The sequence below is a fragment of the Sciurus carolinensis genome, chromosome 2 (assembly GCF_902686445.1).
Source record: "Sciurus carolinensis chromosome 2, mSciCar1.2, whole genome shotgun sequence".
NCBI lineage: Eukaryota > Metazoa > Chordata > Mammalia > Rodentia > Sciuridae > Sciurus > Sciurus carolinensis.
In genome coordinates, this window is record NC_062214.1 from 107,807,595 (window position 1) to 107,829,861 (window position 22,267).

At 41.3% G+C, this 22,267-nt stretch overlaps 1 protein-coding gene across 1 annotated transcript in view; it reads right to left on the reverse strand.

The window, feature by feature from the left end:
• Positions 1-241: 241 nt before the first annotated feature.
• Positions 242-22,267, reverse strand: part of Slc28a2 (solute carrier family 28 member 2) — a 30,773-nt gene continuing 8,747 nt past the window's right edge. Inside the window, exons 3-17 of the mRNA XM_047540843.1 lie at positions 13,468-13,559; positions 11,987-12,170; positions 10,328-10,469; positions 9,550-9,663; positions 9,121-9,198; positions 8,626-8,706; positions 7,768-7,848; positions 6,387-6,512; positions 6,174-6,304; positions 5,603-5,771; positions 5,211-5,408; positions 4,504-4,585; positions 3,115-3,213; positions 2,799-2,910; positions 242-453 (exon numbers count right to left, since the gene is read on the reverse strand). Coding sequence (XP_047396799.1) covers positions 336-453; positions 2,799-2,910; positions 3,115-3,213; positions 4,504-4,585; positions 5,211-5,408; positions 5,603-5,771; positions 6,174-6,304; positions 6,387-6,512; positions 7,768-7,848; positions 8,626-8,706; positions 9,121-9,198; positions 9,550-9,663; positions 10,328-10,469; positions 11,987-12,170; positions 13,468-13,559 — 1,807 coding nt within the window. The 3' untranslated portion in view covers positions 242-335. The remainder of the gene's footprint in view (positions 454-2,798; positions 2,911-3,114; positions 3,214-4,503; positions 4,586-5,210; positions 5,409-5,602; positions 5,772-6,173; positions 6,305-6,386; positions 6,513-7,767; positions 7,849-8,625; positions 8,707-9,120; positions 9,199-9,549; positions 9,664-10,327; positions 10,470-11,986; positions 12,171-13,467; positions 13,560-22,267) is intronic.

The following is a 22,267-nucleotide window of genomic DNA, read 5'->3' on the forward strand; positions in this document are numbered from 1 at the left end:
CCTAGGACACATTACATACTAATTCATTTTTATAGCACATGGCAATGTACAATTTTTAAGATGACAAGGAGCACGATTTTCAAGATGTTTTTGATATGATAATATTTATTTTTTGAAATAAAAGTTTAAGAGGGCCCAGGAGTAATTTCCTATTTGGTTCATCTAAATAATGGAAAATTAATGCTAATTTCATTATTGAGATATGGTGGACCAAAATGAATCTTCTACCCTTACTATTATAGATCTTAATGAGTTCTTTATAGAATGGGAAACCTGAGTATAAGCCTTCGCCATCTGTTAAGATCAGAACTGTTATGGAAATGGACCAACCAGCCTTAGGCACAGATGGCATTGGTGTAGAGTTCACAGCAGTTAGCAAGGGCTGAGGCACTGAATTCCTTGTCTTCCCAGGAACCGGAAAAAGAAGGTGGGTTGGTGCCATTCAGAGAAGTACTAAAAATGAAAAGCCAGAGAGATAAAAACAAGGCAACAAAAGGTGTCAAGTTTTACAAGCAGCTCAAAATGTTACCCCAAATGTTATAAAAGCAGAAATTACAAATGTATCCATCAGCCATGACTAAATAAATTAGATCCAAAAAATTTGTTTTCTCATTAGTACTAGAGAGAATACCAGCAAGGAACCCTGTACAATGTCTCTGCTCCTGTGTCCAATTCCTAACCATAGTCCATTTAGAAATTTCCTAAAATTTATGCCTAGTAATGATCTAGAATTGAATTTATCTAAAAAGTAAGGTGGTATCCCAAGGCCATTTTCCTCTTTAAAAAGAGGAAAAAGGTCTTGAAAATAGCTCAGACTAACTAAGTATAAATTAATTGGACAAAAACATCATCTCTTTCAGATTCTAGCTGCTAATGACCCTCAGTATGTGACTAGGAAATCCACTGTCATAAGAACACAGGGATAAACAAAATTATGTCAGACCAATAATCTATCCATTTTATAATTAATCTTTAATACTCATCAAAAGGGTTGGCTTTTTTTTTTTTTTTTTTTTTTTTTTTTTTGAGGACATTGGTTGCCTTCTCTGATGATAACCTCCAAATAGGCAGAGCAACATTCATTAACTGGGTCTACTAACTTGTTAAGCAGCTAGCACCCAAATATCTACCTGAATTTAATGATAATTAAAGGACATTTAATGATAATTTCCAAGCATCTCCAGCTCTGATTTCCCTCCTGAACCTCAGTCCCATTTGGCTTATGAGTAGTTTTACATGGTGATCACACAGGTACTTCCAAGTTAACACAACCAAAATGGAAAGAGGTCCCATCTGAAACTGGTCCCCTTCCTCTCAGTGAATGATTGGCACTTGGGTCTCCTTTTCCACATCAGAGAAGCTATAGTCCTTTGTATTCCTCACCTTACCTCTTCCTCCTATCTAGTTGATGACCAATCCTGTTCATTCCACTTGGTCTAGTGCCTCTCCATTCTTAAAACCACATAGGATTAGTTCTTATCATCTCTCACTAGGACTATTACAGCAGTGTGTTTATTGATTTCCCTGATACTCAAATGTCTGCTAGAAAGATCTTTTGAAAAGCATACCTGAACATGTCAGTGTTTAGAATTCTTCAGATCAAAAACTAAATTCCTTAGCATTTGTTGTTGTTGTTGTTGTTGTTTGTTTGTTTGTTTGGTATTGGGGATTAAACTCAGGGCACTTAACCACTGAGCCACATCCCCAGCCTTTTTTTGTATTCTGTTTAGAGACAAGGTCTCACTGAGTTGCTTAGAGCCTCAATAATTTGCTGAGGCTGGCTTTGAACCCATGATCCTCTGCCTCGGCCTCCCGAGTTGGTAGGATTACAGGCATTGAAGCCCAGCAATTCCTTAGCATTTAATCCAAGGCCATCATTTAGCTTTAGCTCCCAGAACCCTCCTCACTCACCCAGAAGTCACCACTGATACATACACATTTTGCTTTGACAATACCCTACATTCTAGTTCCTCAAATCCTTCCTTTTAACTAAACTTTTATATATCACACTAGAGAGACAAATATCACAAGATCTGCAGAAACATCCCAATATGAACAAAAGAAAAAATTTTAGTTTCACATTACAAAAAAAAAGTACTGCTGTAAAATATTAAAGAGTATTAATTATAAACCCTTCCTTTTGTGTGTCTCAAAATTAATTATTTTACCTTAATGATACATTCTCTTCATTTTCTAGAATTTGGTAAATAAGTGCATTTTTATACTATATGAACACATAATGACTTATAAATTCAACTTTGTCCTCTCTCAATTGTCTCATTTCTATCTGAAGAAGCCTATGATCTTAGGGCTGGGGTTGTGGCTCAGTGGTAGAGCACTTGCCTAGCATGTTTGAGGCACTGAGTTCAATTCTCAGCACTGCATATAAATAAGTAAATAAAATAAAGGTTCATCAACAACTAATGAAATTATTTTTAAAAATAAAAAAGAAGCCCACAATCTTTTAACCACTTAGGACCACAGTTAAGTCTTCACCTATAACATATCTATATTCCAACCACAATAAATACAGTAACTTACCAGAGAAACCACCCTTCTTTACTTATTGCCCTATCCCTCTACCCTCAGTATCCAGTAATATAGATAGAACCTATCACCTGGGCCTAGTAGGGCCAATACCAAAGCTGCACTTAAGAGAAAAAAAGCACAAATCTAGTCCATCACCAATGCCCATGTCTCCTCTCATTCACTGTATTCAAGCTCCCCAGGATATGCCCTCAAGACCTTGCTCCCACCCTCAGAGGATGCCTTCAGTGAGCAGGGGTCCTGATGCTCACCTCTGAAAGAGCTCTCTGCAGCACACATAGGTCTCATAGGTTCTGTTGGTGAAACTTGTGTTTAGGAAGGAAACACAGTCAGCTTCAGCTCCCCTAGGGACATAGAGGATTCCTGGGTAAAGGAAACAGAGATACTAAGGCAAATATTTGACACATGTTCCTCCAGGCTTTTTATTCTTTGGTCATAAACTGGGAGCCCTATACATTAGATGCCTTGTCTATGCATCTGTGGGATGAATGGTTAGATCGATATTCTGAGAAATATCTTGTCTTGATCTAGAAGTGATTTCTTCCAAGAGCCCAGACTGAGGCTTACCTGCCACACAGGCACTGATAAAGGATACACAGGCCCCTGTGAAGAGGGCCCTGATCACAACCTTGGACAGGTCACTCTTCCGTTGGGGTATAATTGATGCTGCAGACAAAACAACATAGTAATCAGCTACATGCCAGGAGCCCCTATTGAAAAGAATGCAGAAGAGCAAAACACAGCAGATGAATAGCTTCCTTACCACCAACCACCTATGGCTGACCAGCGAAGTGTGTATACACTATCCTATGGAATCCCTAATTCAGACTTAGAACTAAGAATTATGGTTCTGATACTGACTTCAGTGGTTCTGTGAACACACCAAGATATATCTGGATCAAGAAAGGCTTTGGATTATTTCAGATGGGTGCAAATGCCTGGTGCTTCCCAGTTGAGATCTGCACTCTTAAGCCTGCATCAGAATTAGAAGGACCATTTTGAGCCAGAGGACTAAGGAGGATAACATTCACTCAAGTCTAAGCCACACCGTACATATCACACTACTAGATGTCCTTCTCATAATCAAATAGTAATCATGCATCATAATAATGATATAGACAGGTGTTTAACAGAAGGAGCAAAGTAAAGTGAAAAATTATTTCACTTCTAATGTTCAACCAGCTACCAAATAAATAAAAAAAATGATTGCCAGAATATATTTGCCATAAAAAAATGGACACACAGAGCTGTTTTCTTCTTATACTCCATTTCTTCTAAGATCCTTTTCTAACTTGAACTTTCCCAAACTCTCAGGATCTGCTAATCATTCCCCTGCCCTCCAGACCATTCCCCCTTCTTTATGCTGTCCCTCCAACCATCACCCACATCCAGCAATATCTCCAGCAACCTCAATAGATCTGTTTCCGCTTCAAATACTCATTCCTCCCACACCTGGTGACTTTCACCCTTTAATCCAACACTTTACAACACTTGCTCTTACTATCTACATGCCTTAGGTATCTAATATTTGTCTTTTTTATTCCTTGTGCAAATCCTGCTTTTGTGAAGACAACTAGTGAACAGCCTAATTCAGAAAGTACCTTCACTATTGACTTAAAAACATAGTATTTTCACTTACATATGCACTGTGCCCATTTAAGAGCAAAACAGAAATAATGTCATTGTAACATTTTCTCCCCATAAGGAACATAAAAATAAAATCCACTTCTGGGGCCCTTGATAGGGAAAAAGCAATGAAAGCTGAGATTATAAAAGACCCTATGCGTAGTCAGGTAGATGATTGATTTAGCTCTAAGTTAACTTCAGCCCAAGATGGATCATTTTGCATCAGCTTCTCTATCTAGACTCAACTTATACTAGTACCAGGAATTACCCACTACAAAAGCTGGGATCTGGCTGGCTTGTTGGGGTGCTGGGGAAAAAGTAACAACTCACTTAAGCCTCCCAGTGTGATTCCTATGGAACTAAGATTGGCAAATCCACAGAGTGAAAATGTTGTAATGATTTCACCTCTCACCTAGGAGAAACAAAAGTAAGAAAGTAAGTAGATAAGTTCAGTCCCACGTGTGCATTCTTACAATCATGATGGAGGTTCCAGGGGACTTAGAGACTATAGTCTTTCCCATACTATTCTAAGGGGTGTACAAAGGATGCTCAGAAAACCACTGTTCCTTTTGCCAGGTATGGTGGTACATATCTATGATCCCAGTTATTTGGAAGGCTAAGGCAGGAGGATTACAAGATTGAGGCCGACTTAGGCAACTCAGTGAGACTCTGTTTCAAAACAAAAAAGACTGAGGATATAGCTCAGTGTGTGTGGCCCTGAGGTGAATCCCTAGTACCAATAAAATAAAATTGTCTTCCCTGGACTATCCCCACTGTAAAAACCCAGCAACTACATTACACAGAGAAGTTGGATCAGAGTGTGGGGGAGAGAAATAGCACACCAATCTCATAATAAGTAGTTCAGGTACTGAAGATGAGGCTGATAAGCAGAGGTTCTGCTTGCTTTGTGGGTAAGCCTGTGACAGTAGAAAGACATGTTTGTCTGCAATAAACTTTTTTGTAGTGCTTTCTGTCTACCCTAAGATAGCCATGGCTGAAACCTCACACTATTTATGCTTTTCTGGATTGTCACTTACAGAAATCCACTGTTTCTCACCCTGGATCCATTCTTCCACTCCAGAGAGACGTTTGTTCTTGTATTGAGACAGTTGCTGATAGGCCACAAACTCATTTGTGAAAAACTTGATTCCAACTATCTCAGCCACTATTGGACAGTCTGCCCACTCTACACCCATCATGAAAACCATGGGCCTCAGGACATAGGAGCAGATGACCTGAATGAAAGAGAGACACCCCAGGAAAAGAACAAATAACAAAGGTTAGACACCAAGGGCCTTCTCGGAAGCCTTGGCCCAACTCCCCCCTCCCCCATTCATGCTTTCTCTTAGCTTACTGTGGGCCAGAATTACATGCCCAGTTCAAGCACTATTTAATACAGAGGGACAGCTCAACAAGAATAATCTTTTACCTGGAAAGTGAGCCCATGAATGTCCACCAATTCCCCCAGCCAGGAGAGGACAGCATTGATGAAGGCCAACACCGCCAAAAAGGCAATCAAGTTGGCTGCTACATTAGCAACAAGGCCTATGGCATCTGTGGCTCCATTGCTGGCAGCTTCCAGAATATTCCTCTCCTTCCTGTGCTCATTGGACATATGGGAAAAACATGGTATCTAGAGCAGTCTCAGCCCCTCAGAGAAGAGAAATCCCACTGTTCCTACAGTGCAGGATGTGGGTACAAGGCCAGTGTGAGAAAGGTGAGGTGGAAATGACTCTGAAGCAGTATCTGATATAATGACCATGAAATTACACTGAAGTGGAGGGCAAACAGTACACTGGCATGCAAAAACTAGTGGCAGGTAGAAGGGTTAAACCAAAGAAGAAAATCAACATGATTAGCTGAAGGCAGAGATAGGCAAGAGCTGGAATGGAATCACATTCTTCCCCTCATTAAGACTTAAAGTCTCTGCCACCACAAGGACTCTCTTGACTCTGTGTGTACCTCACCATCTACCAAATTATGTGCCTCCTTGGACTCACCCACGGGACAGTTTCATCCCCTCATCATTCTTGAACTTAGACTCTTCCACTTCTGGATATACCAGCTTAGACAAGGCAAGAGCACAAGGGGCGGCCATCACAGAGGCAGAAATCAAGGATGATGCGTCAATCTGTAAATTCAGACCCAGAATCAGGGGCTCGGCAGAACCCAGTTCAGGCTCAACCAGGAGTGATCCCCTGGACCATGCCTACCCCAAAGGATATGAAGGCTCCCAACACCGTGCCTGAAATGGTGGCAAACCCTCCAGTCATCACTGCATGTATTTCAGAGAGGGTCATGTCTGCGAGGTAGGGACGGATGAGCAGAGGTGCCTCTGTCTATAAACAAGGAGAAGACAGTCAGATGCTAAGAGGTTGTGACTCCGCTAGAGTACCCATCCCAGTACAGGGACTGGACCCATTAGACACACACCCCTCAGTGTGAGAGCTGTTCAGTGAGACACGGTCCCTCTGAGGGGGATCCCTGAGCTCTGCCTCAGGCCCTCCCAGCATCTGCCTCACTCCCCTAGCACCTAATTGGGTCCTGACTAGCATTGTTCTTACCCATTTCCATACATGTGTGTCTCATCTATTCACATTTTAATATGTTGTAGCCAAGAAATGGCATATTTCCTTTGTTATTCTCAATTTCTAAAGTCATGCACTTCCTGAATGAACTTGTGGAATACTGAGCACTTTCTGAGTCTTGATACTAGATGCTGACAAAGTATTCATAAAATGAAATTGCAAGTAAATGATCTAAGCCAACTCTTTCTGAAAGAGTCAAAAGAAATGATGTTTATGAAATACAAAGGTCCAATTATGGAAACTAAAGCTAGCATCAACCTTAATTTAATGAGTACCAACCATGTAACTAGTGCTGTACTAGGATGCTAAGGATATTAATATGAATAAGGCAAAGTTCCTACTCTTACAGTCTAGAACAGAAAAACTAAGCTGATTGTGGATACTTTTAACAAAATATGGAGGACTATGGTGGAAGTATCCAGAAGTACTCTGAGAACATATCTGAAGCAGGTAATCAGTCTAAGAATCTGGAGTGAAAGACCTCAATTCTAACTCCTTGTCAATTTGACAAGCCATTATCCTTAACATTGAGCTAACAGGCAATAACATATATTGAGCGTATAGTCCACACAGATAAATGTACTAAGCAAGCATTATAAGGAAGGGGTTTGGTGTTAGCCCTGGGTAAGACAAGCGTTTGTCTCCACAGAGACCCAGAAAATAAAGGTCATAGGGAGTGACAGGTAGAAACCAAAATATAGATCAAATACCCTTCATAGCTCCTGAAGGGGGATAAGATTTGGATTATGACATTCCTATAAATTCCTGTGTAAAAAGTGTGCCCAGATTCAGTGTGCCCAGGTAACTATTAGTAGATGTTGAAGGGTGAAAACATTGAGCTGAGTCCTCTTTTAGTTTCTGAGATTTCTTTCATCAGGGATTGGGTGCCCCCACAATCTTCATTCATTTGACTTTTCATAAGGAAAGAATACTTTTATGAACCTGTTTTCTCCCAAGTTCTCAGTTCTCCAGAGAAAAGAAGACCAGAAGACCTCAGGGTACTTACCATCCCCACAAAGATGTTTCCTGCCACAACCAGGGTCTCTGTGGGGGTGGTTCCCATGGTGATCTGCAAAAACCAGGCGATCTAAAAGCATAGAGACCTAAACCATCAGCATTAGCAAGAATCTTGGAGAATTACCAGCAAAACCCCTCCTCCTCCACTCTACTGATAAGGCAACTGAGGCCTAGAGAAGTTACAAACAGCCTAGACCAGAACTCAGGACTCTTGGCCTCAAGAACAAGTACATTAAAACTTGGTATAGAAGAGTGGTCCAGCCCATCTTCTCTCCCTGCTCTGCCCCCCAGATGACATGGGGCCTGCTACAGTTTACATCTAGAGTATTCCCCAAGGGTTCATGTGTTAAAGGCTTGGTCACCAGCCAGTGGTACTACCAGAAATAGTGGAATCTTTAAGAAGTGGGTCCTAGTAGGAAGAAATTAAACACTGGGGATGTGCCCTTATAGGGATATTGGAACTCTGGCTCCTTCCTCTTTCTCTCTTTGCTCTTTGGTCACCATGAGATGAGCAACTTTGCTTCACCAAATGCTCCCTGACATAAGGTTCTGCCTTCCCACAAGCCAAAAACAATGGAGTTAAAAGACCATGGACTGAAACATCTGAAACTGTGAACCAAAATAACCTTGCTTTCTTTTAAGTTGATTTTCTCAGGTATTTTGTCACAGTGATGTAAATCTAACACACCATTTGATATCAACCATGCTTGGGATACTTTGCCTTTGCACATTGGTTCTAACATGCTATATCCTACATAAAAACATTTTTCCAAAGTGTCATCTTCATGGCCTTGACAGTTCCTGACATGAAGACCCATCTCCCAACTAGCAGAGAAAAACAACTCACCTTCTGAACTACCCATTGCACAAGGCCCAGATAGTAGAGAATAGACGTAACACAGCCAAAGAAAAGGATGACTGGTAAGGACTGTAATGAGAGTGGTGGGCAGCTGGTAAGATATTACATTGTATGTGTTATGTATACCATAAATAAACTGTGTTTCAGGCCTCTAAATTAAGCTCTTGAATTCCAAGCAAATCTGATACAGTGTAATTTAGGAATAAATTCAAAATATATTGCAAATCTACTAGCCCATCTGTACTCTAGCAAAAGGAAATGTTTTCTAAACTGCCCCCTACCCCATTTCATCTACTTTCAGGATGGTAAAGGGCATCAAAGGGCAATAAATGGATGCTGTTTCCCTTTGAGGGGATTAAACCACCTTCTTAGGGTCAAATCAGTGTGCAGGTTGGTTGATCTCTTGGACATTCATTTTCAACCTCTGCTTTACTCCCCCACCCCTCCACTGACTATCATTCCTGCCCACAAAATAGATCCAACCTGAAAAGCAAAGACACTTTGGATCAGTGTATCTCCAAAGACAAAACTGGAGCCAGCCACAGTGTATTCCAGGAAAATCTGAAAGGGAGAAAAATACAAGAACAAGAGTGAATCCAGGCAGGACACAGGCTGAGCTAGAATTCACCTCATGGATGATTAGGACCTACTGCTGCTACTGAGCCTTGCCTCTCTTTGATGGCCTGTGAGCCAGCTATGTCCCCATGAGCTGCTCACTGAAAGATGGAGGACTCAGCAGGTTGATTCTCATCATTCACATTTTAGCTGTACCCCAGTATTCTCTCTCCCTTCCCAGTCAGATCTCCCACCACCATCATTAACTAGACACAGCCCAATCTTCCCATACTTCCCTCAAATCTCCTTTCTCTAGGATTCTAAAAGAACGTAGCCCCTCTGTCTAATTTCCCATACCTGTATTTGATCCCCCAGCCATTGAAATGCAATAAATCCAGGATCGGTTCTGATGACTATGACCCCAAAAACAAACTGAAGACCCAGGCCCCAAAACACTGTCCTCCAAGACACCTGGAATCAATAAGAAAATTATTCCAATGTGAGTTCCAGAGCCTGCTGATTACAGTTTTAAAATGGACACATGAACTCCAGGTAGAACTAACCTAGGATGTTAATAGTAAATCTGGAGTGAGATGGCACAGGGAGAAGGATGTAAGGGGAAATAGGGCCGTGATGTTAAGAGCCACATGTCTCCATATGGTTTTCAAAAGTGTGTCTAGAAGTTAGATGACACTTATAATACATACATACATTCTAATTAGTTTTATAAACCAATACTTCAGCACAATTCTCCATTATATTCTTTTTTTTTCTTCCTTTATTTTTTTCTTTTATTCTTAATGCTGGCCTAGACCCACAAAATGTACAAGACTCACGAAACCATCACAACATACAGTTTGAAAATAAGTGGTCTAGGGCCTTTGAGATCTTTAAAACTTCTCTTTAGAATAAAACTGTCAAAGAAGGAAATTCTAAAAAAAAAAAAAAAAAAAAAAAAAAAAAAAAAAAAACAATAAAAAAACTTAAACATGAAAAAAAAAAAAGAGGGAAATTCTACAGGTTGTTATAAACTTAGTTCTATGCCATTGTAATGAACACTTGACACAGGTTCTCTGTAATTAGTAGTTGGCCCTAGTTCTGTGCTGGTAGTCCAACCTGAATACCCCAAACTCACTGCACTGTGATGTTTGGAGCAGACAAAGAGGATGAGGATGAACATGCAGATTCCTGCAAAGGAGATCAGCTGCTCTGGCCTTTGGGCTGTGTCTAGAGCCAGCCACAGGATAAGTCCAACCACACAGGCTCCTGTGAACATCCTGAAGAAGGAACACCAAGACTGTGTCATCCACTGTGTGAATGAATAACAATTGACTTTACCTCTGAAAAATAGAAGTTCACCGCAAGGATAAATGAAATAACTCAATAGTTCATTGTTGACTAGCCACAGAGACATATCAGGAGAATCATTATCTGGTAGTTCGCTAGCTTCCACCTTTTCCCCACAACTTACAGAATGAAGTTTCTAACTAGAGGACATAAATCATATGACTTCCCTTTCCTCAAGTTTCCATATCAATGACATATGATACAAAGATTCATTCTTAAATATTGTTCTAATGAATTACCCCAATACTAAAAACCAAAGGAGAAAAAGTATGTATTGACCTCCACCATGGGTCTCCACTCAATTTCTAACCAATGCAAGGGAAAGAGTAAAGGCTTAGTCAAAAATCAACTACTTATGGTCTTTCATGTACCAAACACATTTGATTAATACACAGACTGGTTACCTCATGTCTAAGTGTTAGAAAACTTCAAAGGAAAAGGATTAGAAGGAAGATCATAGATGAAAATAGAAGAAAAAGAGCAGATTGTTCAATTGAGATACCTCTGGAGCAAAACAACAAAAGATATTACAATTAGGGTTGAAATTCAGATCTCTTCTCATTGTAGACTCATCTCACTTCAAGTGAATAAAATCTGGCTTCCAAAATCCATCTTGCTAATAAATAAAGTCATTTTAGCTCTATCCTTTCGGTGTGAAATAAATAAATGATTTAAAATTTAGGTGGTAGTCTGGTGTGGTTTCTCCAAATCATCACTGTTGCAAACAAGCTTAACACCTATTTTCTGTGCATTCCCAAATGGGAATAAAGAGGAACTTTATAGAAGATCCAAAAGTTATTGTCTCACTCCTGACCTGTAATCACAGGACATATGCATGTCATAGCTAGATGAGTTGCATCTGCTGTGGAATCCAGTTCAGTATACCCAAACAATAAGCTTGTTCCTTAAACTATATGGAGTTGTAAAAGACACCAGTGTGAAAAAAAATCTGAAAGATCAGAGAAGAAAGTCTTTAAAGTAACAGGGAACTAAGGGAGATGACCACAAACTCAACTGGATAGTTTCCTGAAGCTGCAAGCCTCTTTGTTCTGATTACTTCATTGAAGAGGAACATGGTTTTCATTTCTGACATGGGCCTAATGAGAAACAGACTGAAAATCTTCTCTGGAACTGAACCCCTCCTGTGCCTAACAATATTGAGACCCAAGGGTACAAGAAACCAGATTAGAGTTCAGTACTCAAAGGCCTGTTGCTATATGTCCTCTGCACTTTATTTTTGTATAGTATAGAAAAGAATCTGAGACACCACTCAGGGACTGTCAGGGGAGGGAAAGAAGGAAGAGGAGCAGGAAGAGAAGGAGGAGGAGGAGAAGGAGGAAGAAGAGAAAGGGAAGGGGAAGGGGAGGGAGAAGGAGAAGGAGGAGGAGAAGGAGACTTGCACTTGTGGTAAGATATGGGGCCAATGATATTGAGATTCTCATCTTACCATTTTGCCCAAAGTCTTAGGCGTGAGTTTTTAAAGGGTTTCAGACATCTTGTTAATTTTTTACCAAATATTTTTTTCAGAAAGTGGTGAGCCAGGACGAAGATCACTAAACAGGTGAGGACAAACAAAGCCAGTGCCCTCTGGAAATCCAGGATGCAAGCTGCTAGGAAGTAGGCAGTGTAAGCTAAAAAGAGAAAGCGCAGAGTAAAGGTCAGTGAAACAGAGCTTCCATGGGGTAAAAGAATCTCCAGTCACAAGTGCCTGGGACTTAGAGCAAGAAAGCCCCTCCAGAGACCTCACCACCCAGCCCTACCATAAGACTGTGCTCCACCCTTCAAGGTCTGGGTAGAGGCTAACTGCTTTCTTCTTGGGATTCCCAAGAACAATCCAGTTTATTTGAAGATCACCTATTTTCGCTTGTCCCAGATGAAATCTCACTCCCCTCTATTTTATCTGTTAACCTCTCCCCATTTTCCCTTGGAGTATATTTCATCAGCATCCACCATTGGACTCTTCAAGTCAGTTGTCTCTTTTCTTTTTCATTGGTGGGCGGGGATGGTGGTTTACAGAGGTGCCTAACCACTGAGCAAAATCCTCAGTCCTCTTATTTTTTGCTCTGAGACAGTCTCACTCAGTTTCTTAGGGCCTCGCTAAGTTGCTGAGGCTGGTCTTAAACTTGTAATCCTCCTACCTCAGCCTCCCAAGGGCCTGGGATTACAGGCGTGCACCACCATACCCACTCTTCTTGAAATCTTATTACCCTTGTTGTACTAAAATGTTTAAAGGTTAAATCTTCCTCTTGAGCAAAACCATGTAAACATGGAGCTGGGAACGTAGCTCAGTGGTAGAGCACTTGCCTAGCCATGCAGTAGACCCCGAGCTTGATCCCCAGTATTGCAAAAAAATAAATGAATGAATAAATTTTTTAAAAGTGTAAACAAGGCTACCACTAGGAAATACAACCATATGGCCCTCACCCCATGGATCCCTGACTCACCTCAAATTATAAACTTTTGTTTTCACTATCCCAGCTGCCTTTGACATCAAAGCCCCATAGATCACTGACAGTATATTTTAAACAGAGGTTTACTGGCTTTTAAAAACATTTTATATCATTGATTTTACTTGTAAACCAGCAAATAAGTAATGTCTAGTGCAGGTTTCTCTTGCAAAGACTAAAAGAAATTGTGCTCTCCAACAAATAAAGACATTAAAAAAAGAAATAAGCCCATATTCTCTGAAATGTTTTAAGTCTGTCAAATAATACAGTTTTGAAAATAAGTTATTCTCAGATTTTACTTTTTCCTGTAGGTGCAATTCAATAAATTATGGTTCAGCTACAAGTAGTTAAGAGCTATACATCAAAGAGCCTTTAGGTCAGTTTGTGAGTCAAATTGCTTTCCACCTAGTAATCATCTTGACACAGGTAACATTCTTCAAATGACTGTATTTCTCGCTTCCATGAATTCTCATTATCTCACCCAAACACAACAGGCCCAACAGGATCTTCTTGAACAAGCTGGCATGTCTTTTGCAGAAACTTCTCGCTTTGATGAAAGTCTGTAGATTCTTCCTGATGAGAACACAAAAGTTAAGACACAAGAATTATTCCAGCCCATTTATGCTGATTTTCAGAATTCAGACTACCTGGTGCAAGGCATAATTTGCTCTTAGTCAATGAAGAAAGTTGATTCTGCTAGGAGGAAGTGAGTGTCCCAGTCATGCCCAAAAGCCAGATGAAATCTTTCCAGTGCGTGGCAGGTCAGCCTGGACGAGCAATGTCCTTAAATAGTTGCTTACCACATATGTGGATAGTGGTCATATCAGATCAGCTCTCTCCTTGTTCCCAAAAGGCAGGTACTGCTCAGCTTCTATATTCTGAAGAGGGCCTGTTCTTTCTGGAGGCAATTTGACTATCCCTCTCTAAAAGCCACACAAACCCATGAACTTTAATAGTCAGTCAGGTGTGCATTGACAGACAGGAAGGAAAATACCAACCTCTAGAATCTGCACAGACAGGCCTGAGGGATGCCCAGGAAGTAGGGCTATTCAAGTTGGATTTAACCAGCATTTGTACAGTACTTTCCATGAGCTTGGGCTCTAAGAACTTTGCAAACACTAATTCATTACCTTCTCCTAAGAACCCTGGAGGTAATTATAATTATTATTCCCTTTTTACAGATATGGAAACTGAAAAACAGAGACATTAAATAACTTTCCCAAAGTCACAAAGGTTGTAAGAAACAGAGATATAAACTCTGGCAGCCTGCCTTCTGAATCTGAGCTCCTAACCATTATCCCATGCCTATGTTACGTAGATCCCAGGCTCACCTGTCTGCCACTCATAAGTATCCTCAGCACATACAGCCACGTGAGCAAAAAGATCTGATTTCCAAACTCTTGGAAGCTCCAAAGAAGGATAGTCCATCAAGAAGGTCCCAGTCTGGCCATCATGCTGAAGCAGGAGAGCTTAGCCAGGGCTGGGACTAACCACCAACCCCTAATGCCCTGGGGTCTGGGCCCACAGAGTTCCATGGCTTTCTCTACTGTTGCTTCATCCATTAACAGATTCGCTGTTCCCCATGTACGGTCTTCTTTTGAGGGATTGAACCTGTCACACCCACATCCCCAGCCCTAGAACCTTCCTTTTCATTCCTTTCTCCACATACTCCTTATGTCTCCTTTCTGCAGAGAGCCCAATCCTGTCTGCTGGGCAGAGTGTGGATCATCAGATACAGGGAAGCTGAGGAAGGAGGAAAACTTATCTTTATCACCATCTGGCCAATTCAGGAGGATATTTAGGATCTCAAGAACTCTGCTACTTTTCTATGCCTAGTAGAGAAAGTAGTGAGTTAAAAGATTTGCTTAGATATATCAGTGCCCTGAGGACAGCATTTTCTTTGAAACATCATTCACAAAGTACACCAAGCAATGAGTTTAACTGCAATCCCAGTTTTCCCATGTGTGCCAGGTCTTTGGTTTGCCCCTCTAGATCCATGCTGCACCCTGCTCTTCACCCTGGGAGTCAGACCCATGTAGACTGTACCAAAGGACTCCCATCCCCTCTGGCTTACCAAGATGGGTTCAGCCAGTGGGACCCCAGAGGAAAACAGAGTAGGCAAAGATGGAGACCAGTGTATTGTAATCTGATTCTTCTGCCAGTCTCTTGCATCTTGTCACATCAGGCATAGGAATAGTGACTGTTCACTGCTTCAAACTTTAGGTCCTTACACTGTTCTTTCTTGTGGATCCACTACTGCTCACATACATCATTGTTAGAGCCTCTTTGTGAATCCTCTTATTATCCTAATTTGAGTATGCCATCTGTTTCCTGTTGGGAACCAAACTGAAACACCAGGTGAAGCTGGCTTAAAATTGTACCCAATAAATGCCAGCTGAATGAGGTTACTGCAGAAAAAGAAGGAGCATGCACTAGACCAAGAAGAGATATGAATCACAGGATTAGAAAAGATTTCTGCCATCACCTCCTGACCACAAACCCACTATTTCCTGGGAACCAGAATTCAGTGGGTATTTCAAGAAATCAATTAGGAATACTTATCTGTGCAAAACTCATTAACATGATCCTAAAATATCAGGTTGGAACTGGGTCTCTGGTGTAAAAAAGAAAAGCCATTATCATGCTAAGTGAGATAAGCCAATCTCAAAAAACCAAAGGAAGAATGATATTGCTAATAAGTGGATGAGGACACATAATGTGGGGTGGGAAGAGTTAGTGTTAGGTTTAGAGTTAGGTTTAGGGAGGGGGTAAGAATGGAGGAAGGAAGGACTGTATAGAGAGAAAAGAGGGGTGGGAGGGGTGGGGGGAAGGGAAAAAAATAACAGAATAAATCAAACATTACCCTATGTAAATTTATGATTACACAAATGGTATGCCTTTACGCCATGTACAAACAGAGAAACAACATGTATCCCATTTGTGTACAATAATAAATAAATAAATAAATAAATAAATAAATAAAAAAAGAAAAGCCATAAATGAGAGGTACTTGAAAGGAAAAAGAAAAAACAAGCTTTCTCACCCCCCTTTAAGCCAATTGAGAAGCAGTGCATACAGGCAAATGAGCAGGTATCCATCCTCTTGGTATCCCAAGTGGCCCAGGCTCTTGCTAATGCCACCAAGCTTTTTACTTTACATAATGGTACTGTTTGAGCATTAATATCTGTGCTATATCAGGAAACTGAATTGACAAGAAATCTGAGAGAAGGCAAAACTTGATATCTTGCCCCTACCCTGCTATAAAGTACATACCGACTGATAGGTTTTGCAGGTGTATGTGGGAGACTTTCCACGTATAGACTATTGATAACCCTCTCAGGTAAATGTTTACTGCCTGCAGCCCCAAGTGACAAGGTAAAACAGAGTAGATAAACTTGATGGGAAGCACTAGCTAGCTACACATGGCTTTGGTGGGTACCATGGGTCAGGCCTAGAACAAGGGTGTTTGTGCATTTTCTCAGTGATCCAGTTCACAAGCCATGGAAACTCTCCAAACTAAGGGAGACAAAGTTATGGGAGCTGCAAGGATTTGTGGTACTTTCCTTTTTCCAGTTAGAGTGGAAAGCTTGGGACAACCTTCAGAGAATTCAGCTCCAGTGACTGTGACAGTGTGGCCCTGGCTATTTGCTTCTCTATCTTGAATTAAGAACTAAAAGAAAGGAAATGAGTCAGCCCAGAACCAAATGGTGGTATGAGTAAGGGAGAAGGACCTCCAGGCAGAAGTGACCAGAATTTTTTTTGAAGGGTCAGAGGTTTAATTTTGATGCTGACCTGAATTGGTCATTAGGTATTGTGCTGAGTACCACTTGGCCAGATTCAAAGTTATATATACAACTGGTTTTGAATTAGAGAACATCTAGGGCCATGTACAGAGACTAGAGAGCAATTGTCAAAAGTATCCAGGAGAGAATGGCAGCTGAGTCTTAGCAGAGAGATGTTTACTAGCCAAGATGGAAAGAAAAATAGGGGGTAGAAAGGAGGAAAAGGGACACCAGATGGAAACCAGCAGAGTTAAACTGGAGGTAGAACCTCTGTGCAGCTGAGGACAGTCAATTCTGAGAGTCCACATCCAAAGTAGAGTAAGAGTGGACCCTAAACCATAACTCAGCCAGGTGCTCCACTGTTGAGTTGGGCGTAGAAGTTGCCTTGGAAAAGAACTCCCCCTCCACACAGCACCCAGCCTCTGCCCCTTTCAGATGACAGTGGACATCAGATCTTCTCCACACTCACGTGGAGACACAATGCCAAAGGTCCACAAAGACAGGAAGCACCTGCATGGCGGCCTTTCCTACTGGTCCTTCAACTCTTCCTTCCAGAACCCTTCTCTCTCTAAATTAGAGGTAGAAGTTGTCCTGAGAGGCAGAAGACTTCCCAGATGAGGCGCTCTCTCTCATGACTTCCAATGGCCTTTTCAGGCCAGGTCCTTTAGGTTAGTCCTGCTACAACAAAAATTTCTCCAAGTTTCCAATATATAATTAATGCTCATTGTAGACTCCCTGTAAAGATGCCATTTGATCCTAATTACACATTTTTTAATGATTTCACTCAGAATTTAAAGATTAATGAACTCTAGTTCCTTTAACTGTTAATAGCAAGTTCAGACTCTAATGAAAAAAAGTGATGCTAGTGGGCAGAGTTCTCCCAACAAGGATGAGCTGCCAAGAATGCCTTACTTAGAAACTTGCATTGATATGCAATATAACCATACCCTGGTCAGACTTCCAGATATCTCATCCAGTAACTTAAACATCTTACACCCACTGACCTCTCTTGCCCATTTCTCTTTGCCAGGCTTACTGCCTTTCAACCAGGAAGGCAGAACAGTCACTTACATGGCTGGCAGAACAGTAGACTTAATAGGAGCAGCTAAAGAGCTAGGGAGGAGGCCAAAAGGAGAAATGATCTTTAAGAAGGAGGGGAGGTTTGTGGTATTCAACGATGTTGAACATCAGATAGCAGGACAAATGAGAAGATGCTGGATCTAGCAATGAAGGTCACTGATCTACTCATGAGAGCTATTTCCAGGAGAATGACTGAGGGAAAGAGGAGAAGGAGCGAGTGTGAGCACCTATGGACAACCTCACAAAGTCTTCCTGTGAACAGAAAAAGAACCAGATACTATTTCAGCAGGGATTGCAAAACCTCATCAGCTCTCTCTCCAAAACACGACAGGGTTATTAAAAGTTTATAAGCAAAGGAAATGCCAGCAGGTGGCAGAGTTAGGATTTAAAACCCAGATCTGCCCATTACTCCAAGCTGCTTCAAAGTTCAGACGCAGGACTAAATTCCAGAGGGACCACTACAGAATTCCAAAGTTACGACTGCTAAGAGGGTAGAGAAGAGGACGCAGATAACTATGTCTGACAATGTCAAGAAGGGCAGGTGAACTGATCTAAAAGGAAGTGGGGAGATGTTTGCCAAGTGGATATATTACAGGGAATACGAAGAGATAAGGTTGGAGTACCTCTAGAACACGAAAAGCATGTTTGTGTGAGCTAAGCATGATGGGCCCTACTTGGGAATTTAGACTGCAGGAAGCAGAAAACCATTGGAGAATCTCAGCAAGGTAATAACAGGAACAGGCATATGTTCTAGAAAGATGGCCCTGCACCCAGAAGCAGGAAATGACTCCCACACTCCGAGTACTTGGAAGCAACTGCAGTGGCAGAAGCAGTAATCTATTTACGAGCAACCCAAAACTGGGCTGAAGATGCTAAGAAGTTGTTTAGAAATTGATATTGAACCCACAGGCAAGGTGGAGCAAATCAAGGAGTGGGTGGAGGGGAAAGAGGGAATTCCCAACAACAGCGCTCATCTACAGTCACAAGCAGATGAATGATGAGAGGGCAGCTGCTGAGTTCAGGATCCTGGTGTTGGCTCTGAGAGGAGGAGATGGTCTTAAGCACTGATGGTCTTCCCTCCATTTCACCCCCTTGTCCCATCACTCATAATCAGTGATATATATATACATAGATACATAGATAGATATCTAGATAGATAGATATCTAGATAGATAGATAGATAGATAGATAGATAGACAGACAGACAGACAGACATAGTTATATATGTCCTACTCTGGAACACCAGAGACACCCCCCACTCCCCTGGATGCCCAGTATTGCATGTCTACTAGAGGGACAATGTGAGGACCCCAGGATGCAGTGTTTCTGACCCAAAGGGCCCTTACCCTCATTGGGTTTTAGTTTCCAATCCTGTGCTTCCCTTTCTTATGGCTATGTCCCTTGTCAACAAAATATTTCCTGGGGCTGGGGGTAGCTCAGTGGTAGAGCACTTGCCTACCATGCACCAAGCTCTGAGTTCAATCCCCACCACCACAATAAAATGAAATGTTTCCTGGCCTCCAAAAAACAGGGAACCATCCAAGTAGCAGTCAGGTGGGAGGTATGCTGGAGGCCAATTAAGAAGTAATTGTGGGGCTGGGGATATAGCTCAGTTGGTAGAGTGCTCGCCTTGTGAGCACAGGGACCTGGGTTCAATTCCCAGCACCACAAAAGGAAAAAAAAAAAAAAAGAAGAAGAAGAAGAAGAAGAAGTAATTGTGATGGTTCAAGGGAGGGCTGATTGGGGAATGGAGTCTAGGACAGATTCATAGGAAGGGGAGGGAAAAGAGATGTGAAAACTTGGGCTGCCAGTCACGGAAGGAGTGACTAGGTAGGGTTGACGACATTTACCAAAATAGAGGAGCCAGTCTGGGGAGGTGATGTGTGTGTATTCATCTCTGAGTGCCTGGAGCCTCGCCCGAGCCCGGCAGAATGGGAAAGCAGCAACCCATGCTGACAGGAGATCAGCTTGGGACATGCATAACTTGAAGTATGTATGTGGCACCTAGGTATGGATTAGTGAATCATTATATATATATGGATTGAGGCCTAGAACAAAGGTCATGACTCCAGTACGGCCTTCAAGAATTAAGTGAAGGAGTATGAAGAGGAGGCTGCGGAGAGAATCCTGGAAGCCAGCAGACAAAGAGCATCAGGAGAGGTATGTGTATCATTAAAGTCAGCAAATGAGGGATTGGGGAAGTAGAACAGTGGTCGAGTGCTTGCCTAGCATGTGTGGAACCCTGGGTTCAATCCCCAGTACCACCAAAAAAGAAAGAAAGAAAAAAAAAAAGGTTAGAAGGACAGAGAGACAGAGATACCCAGTGAAAGGTGGTGTACACTAAACATAATAAATAAGTTTCATTGGTCACCTACTGAGAACATTTCAGTAATAGGACTGAAAACTAAATGCACTGGACTGAAAAGTGAATGGCAAATGACAAAACAGAAACAGCAAGTAAATTATAATTGCCATAAAACTTGACTATGAAGGAAAAAGGTTTCACAAGGTAAGGTTGATTTCCTTTGTTTATTATAAAAGAAAGAAGTTTGAGTATGCTTATAGACTGGAGAATGATCTAAGAAGAAAAGATTGAAGATGTGGGGTAAGGGGAAGGGCTTTGTAGAAGGGGTTGGAGATGGATGGCATTAAGAAAATGGGTAAAGAGATTGCTTCAGATTCAGGCAGGGTGGGCCTTCTCATAAAGGAGGGGAAAAGATGAATGTTCATGCAGGTACCTTTAAGTTGTAGCTTATGGGAAGATAATATACTGTTTAGACAAAATAATAACAATGCAATGTGGCATATATATATATATATATATAATGACACATCCTTGTATGATCCCAGCGATTCAGGAGGCTGAGGTAGGAGGATCACAAGTTCAAGGCCAGGTTTGGCAACTAAGAAAGACCCTGTCTCAAAAGAAAAAAGGAAAAGTACTGGGGATGCGGTTCAGTGGTAGAGTGACCCTGGATCCAATCCCTAGCACCAAAAGAAGAAAAGAAGGGAAGGGAAATGTACCACAATAGTACCAAGGCTGGGAGAGGAGAGCTAGAAGTTACTACCATTAAGGGTCTTATACTAAATGAAAATGGGTATAATATCACTCGAAGGTAGGTGTGGTAAATTGAAGAAGTACACTATACACCCTAAAGCAATCACCAATGAAGCAAAAATTATAGCCAATGGCCAACAAAGGAGATTAAAATGGAGTCATATTAAAGTATTTGGCTAATCTGAAAGAAGGCATAAAAAGAGGAACATGTGAGACAAATAGAAAAAATAGCAAGATGACAGGACTAATCCGTTAAATGCAAAACAGCCTAAACAATCAAATTAAAGAGCAAGATTGGCTGGCAGGTTGACTTAAAATGGCAAGAGAGAATTTTTTTTTTTTTGTACTGGAGATTGAACTCAAGGGCACTGGACCACTGAGTAACATCCCCAACTCTTTATTTATTTGTTTGTTTGTTTGTTTAGAGACAGCCTTTCTAAATTGCTTAGGGCCTCACTAAGTTGCCGAGGCTGGCCTCAAACTTGTGATCCTCCTGCCTCAGCCTCCAGAGTCACTGGAATTACAGGAGTGCACCATTGCACCTGGCACAAGAAAGAGAACATTCTTTCTCTTGCAGAGAAAAGAAAGAAAAAATAGTAGTACAAAGTGAATTATAAGGTAATATTATGGGTGGTATTGCCATTGAGGAAATTACTAACAAAAAATACTTTATCTTCTTGGAAAGAAATGATAATATACCAATTAGCAGTGGAGATGGGTGGAAATAGTAAAATTGGTAGATTAAGTGGAATTAGGAATTTGGGAATATTAGTTTTGTTGCATTTATTTATTTATTTGTTTTTTGTACCAGGAATCGCACCCAGGAGTACTAGACCTCTGAGTCACATCCCCAGCCCTTTTTTATATTTTATTCAGAGACAAAGTCTCACTGAGTTGCTTGGGGCCTTGCTAAGTTGCTAAGGCTGGCTTTGAACTTGCAATCCTCCAGCCTCAGCCTCCTGAGCCACTGGGATTAGAAGCGTTTGCCACCATGCCAGGTCTTTATTTTAACGTTTTGCAATGCTAGGAATTGAAAAAGAATATTAGTTTTAAGACAACTGCTAAAGGGAAATAAGTAGGTGAGTTCACAGGGATGAAGTCAAGTGCTAACCTGGGAAAAAGGCTCAAGCAATCCAGTCTGGGGCCAGGGTTCCACTTCATTGTTTTGAGTTATGATTGTTTAGGCTCCTTGTTTAGGCTTACCTGAAAAGAGCTTGGAGCTGAAATTCAACAAGGTTTAAAACAGAGTTAAGGGGTGGGGGGGGAGGAAAAAAAAATAATCAAACATCATTGCCCTATGTAAACGTATGATTACACAAATGGTATGCCTTGACTCTATGTACAAATAGAGAAACAACATG